Here is a 7,933-nt window from a genome sequence, read left to right as displayed (position 1 = left end):
AATTAATAATTATACTTTTTATAGTTAAGAAAATCATGTCAATACTTAATAATAAACTATTATTGAATTTTTATTTTTATTTTTGACAAGTGTCGTAATCAACAAAATGAGATGAAGCGTTAAATCTAAGAACCATGCACTATAGAAAGATTTTTCCGAAAAATGACCAAAATTATTGCTCCCCTGAATTTCATGCTGGTCGTAATGGCCATTAAATGAAATGAATTAGCTGTACAGCAGATAACTGATAAAAAATTCATGGAGAACCAAGTCAGTCCTTTAACCCTTAGCACAAAACCACTGAATGGAACATAATGCATATGCTGCTAAAATTCAGGTATATGCTGGCATACAGGGGTTTCCTTCTTAATTGAAAATTGGATAGGATTTCTTGGCATGAAAACAATAAAGTCAACACATTCAATGATACAGGTAACTATTAAATGTGATGAATTAAAGTTATAAATGCAATACTCAAGTTACAATAAAAAAACACCAGACACATTAATCCTGCATAACAATATCCATGCTCTCCATGAGATCCTCGTGGGTATAACTGAGTTATGTGACGTCACACAATGGGACTGTTTGATCTGAAGCCGATAAAAGGTGTTTACCGTAAATGACTGGGTATAAGACGATAGGGGGTATTAGACGCAGGGAAAAAATCTGTGAAAAATCCGAGAAAAAAACTTTTAATCTATGTTTTTGGTTAAAAGACGCATAGAAAAAATGTCAAAATCGCCCGGCATTTTCAGCCACCATGTTTGTTGACAGTGACAAAAAAAATTTTTTCGTGAAAATGGCGATGGTTATCTTTAAAACCATACAACCATACTGTCGAGAATGAAAAGTTATGTTATGCAAAAAATATTTTGACAGTGCCCAACTTTGCTTTTTTATATGTAAGTTTGATTATTGTTTAATTCAATTTATTATTCAAAATAAAATTGAATACCGTAATTCACAAGAGTTCGGACACTATAAATTAATTATTTTTTTCGCTCTCCGAATACATAGAAAATTATCATTTTTACATTTTATTTACATGTTTGTTTAACCTGCCTTTTTTCTTCATGTTTGCGTTTTACCACTTATTAATTTATCCGTAGTAATCAATGGTCATAAACTTATTTATTACGCCTATAAGTGTAAATCCTTCTTGAAGTTAATTAAAACACCATTTTATACATGCACTGAACTGAATAAACACATTCTATCGGCTTCAGATCAAAGAGTCACACTGTGTGACGTCACATAACTTACAGTTATACCCACGAGGATCTCGTGGAGAGCATGGACATTGCTATGCAGGATTAATGTATAACTATACGATTATTGCTTCATATAGTCTATAAGTGTGGTACAAGTTTGAAAGCTTATTGGCAGATCGTTTTACAAACATGCCATGTCGATGTTTTCTTAATCCCTTGATTGCCCTTGTTGTTTGTTTAATCCTCAAATAAATATATCACACTTCCTTTTCAACAGGCAATAAATCGTTGAGGATGGGTAGTACCTAATTAAATTGTCACAGTGGTGTATACGGTTAGGTAATCTAGCCAGGCATTGTAAAGATAAAAATCAATAATCTTCGTCTGTGAAACTTGGTAACTATGAAAGTTATGATTGATGTCCTTTGGGTGTCCGAAAATTAGGTACGCAAAATAAATTATTAATTAAATTAGGTGAATTACGGTAACTTTAATCGAAAAATATTGGAAAATTGTTGGAATTATAAACGTCTTACAATATACCGTATCCCGATCTTCAACTGCCGTTTTAACCCGTATATACTCGATCAATATGACGCGAGTAACATCCCTTTCTACATAAATCTAAACAAACTCTCGGCTTGAAATTGACCTCAGAAAAAAAGTTCAAAAAATTGTTACTGGGTATTATACGCAGGCATTTTTTTGCATCAAAATCTGAGGGAAAAAAGTGCGTCTAATACCCAGTCATTTACGGTATTCATTTCAATGCATGTATAAAATGGTGTTGAATGGGATTTTAACCATCTTGATGAAGGAGCTACAGTGACTTATAGGCGTAATAACCATTGATAACTACGGATAAATTAATAAGTGGTAAAATGCAGACATGAACAAAAAAGGCAGGTTTACCATACATGTAAATAAAATGTAAAAATGGTTATTTTCTATGAATTCGTAGAGCGAAAAATTAATTATTTTAAGGTGTCCGAACTCTAAGGTGAAGTACGGTAAATACATTAAAAAAATCCAACTCTAATACTGTCAACTTTACGTACATACATTTCGTAACAAATGCTTTTCGTACCCAAATCACATTTTTTTCAGGGAAAAATAGGTTAGGGTCGGCGGGAAAAAATAGGGTCGGTCGGGTAACCTGAAACATACCTATTTTTTTATTTGGCCTAACAAATAATTTAAGGTTGTTTTTTGTCGGTTTCGGATATAAAGTATGCAGAATATGAATCAATTGAGAAAAAAACAGAACAAAATTTTGTTCGTTTTAAACAATTCAAACAAATATAGTCAATGAAATAGGTCAAGAATGATCATTTATGTAAACGTAATTTTACTCAAAAATACATCGCGATCAGTCTTTAATTATTGTTTATAAGTAAGCAAAATGTAAGAAAATAATTAACATATTTTGGTAGTATATAAATCATTTCTACTTTAGCATGATATATATATATCTAATAACTATTGAGTAACATAAATTATTGGCTTGTTACTAGTGAGAATTCGAGTAATGTCTCCCAATTGGTGTCTTGGTTGCTGTGCCATATACATCCAGGTTCGAACAATACACTTAACGAGGTGCTAAGTGTACTATTTATCACCTTGTTAAATGGTGGTTATTATATGAGCAATTGATTACTTGACGGTTACGAATTGACTAACAGAATGGTTACGAAATAACCAAGATCAGCAGTTACGAAATGGTAAGGTAACGAAATGACCAGATCATCGTCAAATGCCCCTGGGGACATCCTAGGTTAGGCCCAATCCCTGTTATCAGCGCAAAAACAATAACACCGCATTCACTCAGCACTGCCGGTCCACCTGGAAGGTAAAAACATGGCCCATTTCCCCTGCTATCCCCGGTATAAACAAGACCTGGGCGCCATTGTTACAATTGACTGGTGCATAACTGTGGCAGAATAAGGGAAACATTTTATTGTTGCATTTATTATCAAATATGAGAATTTAAGACACATCCAAAAAGCCACAATACGAATTGGTGATAGTGTTCGTTCTGTTCTGCTATTCAAAGGTGATGAGAATGACTAATGACATGACATTGACAAACAAAATGTAAGGCATTTGTATCCTTTCGTCTTTTATTTATTAAAATCTGAGATGTTATGGGAGCAAATCACTTTTTAGATTGGAACATACCAAATAATAATAAGCGACGATGTACAGTAGTGGTAAACCAAGTTTGCTAGAAATCAATCGAGTTTCTCCAAAATACAAGCAAAAATTACACCGGATGTTGATACTAGTGATTTATAGGGCACCCGTGATTTAGTTTCGGATGAACAAAATCCGGATAAATCATTTGCTTTTCATCCAAAGGGTGGACGATTTATACAACTGTACAAAAGTCATAAAAATAAACGAAAAAACGTTGAATATGTATTTTAAACACTTACCAAGTTACCATTCTCTTTCTGTAAGAGATGAACGCCATACTGCATAATTGCACGGAGATGGTACCACGGAGATACCCGAAAATTTCCGTTATATTCCGGAAAGTTAAATTTCTGTACTGAAAATTTGGATGCTGGCCCCAATTTCTCGAAAATTCTTAAGTACGTTAACTCAATAACATGCTCAGTAAAAATAACGCTCTCAGCTGAGTAGGTTAGCTAAATCCCATTTCTTGAACGTGCTCAATAAGCTACTCAACTGAGTAAAAATAACGCGATTATCTTTTCGGTCATTTCGGTTAAAAGAGAGCTCTTCGGTAAAAAAGGTAAGAAAGTATAAAGTTCGGGAAAATCTGACAACAGACGATAGAAATGGACAATGGAAGCAAAAGAGCTCCCAACTGGACAGAAGCAGAGAAAAGTTACTGCCTCGAGCTGATATCAGTCGAGTCCGATGTACTGTTCGGAACATTTCGAGGGGCCACACAAGGTGGCAAGCTAAAAAAAACAGCCTGGGAAGGCGTTTGTAAAAAGCTTAATGCGTAAGACACAGCCCTTTTGTTCACATGTTTTTTATCAAACATGCATTATTACAGTAATTAAATAACTATACGATACAATAAACATGTTTATACAATAATTTATTATTTTGTAATATGATTTATTAAACGGTAAACAATACAGGCATGAATTTCAAACTTTTGAAAGAATCTTACCGCAAAGAATCTAGTGCCTTCTATCTTTCATTGGCTGCAACTGTATCATTTTTATTTAATTGTTAAGTCCTGGTTCACATATTTTATGTAACGTGTAAAGTTTAGTCCACCTGGTCCTTTGACGTTTATTATTTATTGTGCCAGACTCGAGACAGGGATACAGAAGAAATGTCAAAATAATAAAAAATATCCCTGATCGCTCTCGATTATTGTGGCTATTGTAAATTTAGCTTCGATCATTGTGAAATATGCTAAAAGAATCCCGTAAAAATTGAACACACCGTTGAACACAGTTGTGTCTATTTTTATCAAGACACCTTCAGCATGATTTGTTTTCACTTCCTTTTTCTAAGTGTTTGTCGATGTAAGCTTTTATATATGAGAAATAGGTTTATTTCAATTGTCTGTAAAAATCACATGTTAAATGTACTGGAATAACAGCAACTATTGTATTAACTGAACCAAATCTGAGAAAGTAGATATGGAAATTCAGCCCTATTTCCATGCGGTACTTTATGTTAACTTTCACTGATTATATGTACATCATAATATCAGTATATTACAAAAATGTTAACACGGATACACGATAATTATACATCCATTTTTCTCACAAATATTAGATTTGCACTGTGTAAAAGTATGACCGCTTTCCCTCAGGTCTGACGAATGACTGATATTTTTGAAAACTTTACACATGTCAGACATCGAACGATGACGTCATCTACACGAGCAATCAAACTGCGTGTGCGTGTTAAATTTGTGTGGTATAAAAGTTCATGTAATAGTGTATTGAATTTTTTTATCAACAGTCGTGACCCTTATTGGTTTAATACATAACGATACATATACAACAACCTTCAATCGATCTATGTTTTATTTCTTATGTCTTGCCATTACAGAACTATGGGATGTACTGCAATGTATCACCATTAATCGCAATTAATCAGTCCCGTGCTTTTATAATATGCATTCTATTGAATGCTAGTCTTTGAAAAAAAAAATATATATGATATTGTTTGACAATATTTTAACTTGTTTATATTCTATGTCCTAATTTTGTTTTAAGATTGACGTTTTGTTTGACACCCTAACATTATGATGTAGAACTCGATAGTATTTTGTATCTTTTTTTTTTTAGCTCTGGTCTGGTTACGAACATGAGGAGTGTTGACGAGATTAAGACGATGTGGAGAAACGCAAAAGGAAGAGGTTCGCTTAATACGCTTACTACGATAAACTGTCTAACCCCGTTTGCTCTAACTCAGGAAAAATCGGGCTAGGTGGGATGTCTAACCTTCAGAATATAAACATCGGTCCTTCATATCCAGTTCGATCAGCAATTCTGGCCAAAAGAGTTCGAGCCAACGGGGTGCGGCTGTATTTAAAAGTTGAATAATTATTCTTGTGTCGCCTGTGCGTATGACTGACGGTCAGTCAAATATAAGGAACCGTTTGCCACAATGTATTATCTATAAAAAAGATAAAATTTACTTCAATATGCTGTACTATGTGAAGAATCTACGTCAGTTAATTTGCCTTTGCTTTTAAATCACCGCCGCACGTATTTTGTTAACCGCATGGTGATATTTACTATAAAGCATTGTAGCTGTACTGATACTTGAATTTTGCTTTCTGTTTTCAATGCATTTTCATACACGGACGTTATTTTATTCAGTAAAAGAAAAGGTAGATAAAAGTAAAATGACTGGTGCTGGTGTGATTGAGCCCCTAACAGCATGCGAAGAGTTCGTTAGCAACCACATGTACGCTAACAATCAGTGCCAGTTGCTAGGGATTCCCGGAGGATCAGAAACAGGTGAGATTACTGAATTCGTACATATTTCGACTGTTGTGATTGTTCAATTTGCATTTTATTAACGTTACTCAATCGCCAAAATTCAAAACATGAGAAACATTAGAACGCTTTAAGGCCGTGTGTATTTGTGCGTAACGATCTGTAACTATAATGCACCAGTCAGTAACCACGGCCCCTCCAGGTCCGGGGAATAGCGGGGACTTTGACTTTCGGTCCAGCCAACCCCAGGTAAAATCGCCACCCTACGGGGACGAAGTGATGGTCAAATCCCCGCGAAATGCCCCCGCACCCCAGGGAGCCTAAGTAAGGCAAATTCCACGCTTTTTTGCGCAAATACAAAACCACCGCATTCAACCGGCACTGCGGGGCCACATGAAAGGTAAAAACACGCCCCATTTCCCCCGCTGTCCCCGGACCTGGTGGGGGCGTGGTTACAATTGACTTGTGCATAATTGTTAAGAATAATATATTGATTATTAATATGTTAATTCTTTTTTTCAGCCACTTATGTTGCACAGTCATTACCAAGCGGCCATGAGATTACTAGAGACGATGGTCTGATCGTGCTACACCTTGACGACAGCATGAACATGTAACTTATACTTTACACAATAAACTGACAACTAATTATGTTAACATTTGCGAAAGGGAATATTTACCGAACTGTTGTCTGAACATGACCGTCTATCAGTAGTAGTATTGCAATGGAAGTAGGTGATTATTGAAGAAGTACTATTTGACTTTATATGAAGAACATATTATTTAAATTGTATGATGTGTATACAAAGTTCCTTGATGCATATCAGTTAATGAATGTATGTTTTGTTTTAGCTCGGATATAATACAAACCCCAAGCCCAGTGCGAGATGAACAAGATTGTGATCGCCAAGCGGCAGAAAAGAAGCCGATGTTTAAAGGTGGTAACTAAACCTTTATATAAAATCATCAATCTGTTTGAAGGCCTCATGACCGCAATTACAGATAGCCTTTACATTCAATGAGCACATTTTAGAACTTAAATGTTATAGATTAAAGGCATAACACATGTTTGTCAATAAATGAAAATCAAGAAATAACATACTAAATATTTCTTAACAGGGAAGAAAAGCACACTGAAAAGGAAAGGAGAAAGAACGGAGGATTTGTACGATCTTGAGGAGCAGCGCTTGAACGCTGAATTAAAATCATTTAGGGCCCAAGAGAGGTATTGGATGGAAAAGAACAAAAGGGAGGCAGCAGTTCATGAACTTAACATTGAACTTTTGAAGAGAAGAGTCGAAAACGAAAACTATACTTAAAATATATTTAAATGAATGTAAAAATCCCAACATCATCTTAAGAACCAATTCTTCGTATTTGTCATTTTAGCTCGACTTTTCGAAGAATAAGGAGGGCTATACAACTCGCCCAACGTCTGCGTCCGGTTAACGTTTTAGGGCAATTTGGGCTTTTCACTATAAATCGAATAGCCTTCATCTAATTGACTTAATACTTCACACAGTCGTTCATGTCCGTTACAGGATGAGGTAAGGTTACTCCATATTATCCTTTATACAAATTATGGCCCCTGATTGATTATGGAACTTATGTTAAAGCAACTGTGCACCAGATGATTAATTTGCAAGAAAAAAGGAAATTGTCGAAAACTGACAAAAACTTGGAATTAATGTGTACAATTAATTGAAAATAACTAACTGAAGTACCACATAGTTTACAATTTATTTAGGTTTAACAGTTTTTCGTATTTTTCCATTA

At 34.8% G+C, this 7,933-nt stretch overlaps 1 protein-coding gene across 1 annotated transcript; it reads left to right on the top strand.

The window, feature by feature from the left end:
• The first annotated feature begins 3,803 nt into the window (after positions 1-3,803).
• On the top strand, positions 3,804-7,476 carry LOC128215231 (uncharacterized). Its single transcript, XM_052921939.1, has 6 exons — positions 3,804-4,188; positions 5,501-5,571; positions 6,038-6,178; positions 6,680-6,770; positions 7,010-7,095; positions 7,277-7,476. The coding sequence occupies exons 1-6, from the start codon at positions 4,019-4,021 to the stop codon at positions 7,474-7,476; spliced, it is 759 nt and encodes a 252-aa protein (XP_052777899.1). The 5' UTR covers positions 3,804-4,018.
• Positions 7,477-7,933: the final 457 nt, after the last annotated feature.

The sequence above is a fragment of the Mya arenaria genome, chromosome 13, assembly GCF_026914265.1.
Source record: "Mya arenaria isolate MELC-2E11 chromosome 13, ASM2691426v1".
NCBI lineage: Eukaryota > Metazoa > Mollusca > Bivalvia > Myida > Myidae > Mya > Mya arenaria.
This window is presented reverse-complemented; position numbering and strand designations above follow the sequence as displayed.

What these genes read in the sequence shown, in the direction of transcription:
- LOC128215231 (XM_052921939.1), top strand. Translation starts at nt 4,019, where the DNA reads ATGGACAATGGAAGCAAAAGAGCTCCCAACTGGACAGAAGCAGAGAAA. An exon ending in GAGAAACGCAAAAGGAAGAG is followed by an intron (nt 5,572 to 6,037) that starts GTTCGCTTAATA and finishes TATTTTATTCAG; the next exon opens with TAAAAGAAAAGGTAGATAAA. An exon ending in CTTGACGACAGCATGAACAT is followed by an intron (nt 6,771 to 7,009) that starts GTAACTTATACT and finishes GTTTTGTTTTAG; the next exon opens with CTCGGATATAATACAAACCC.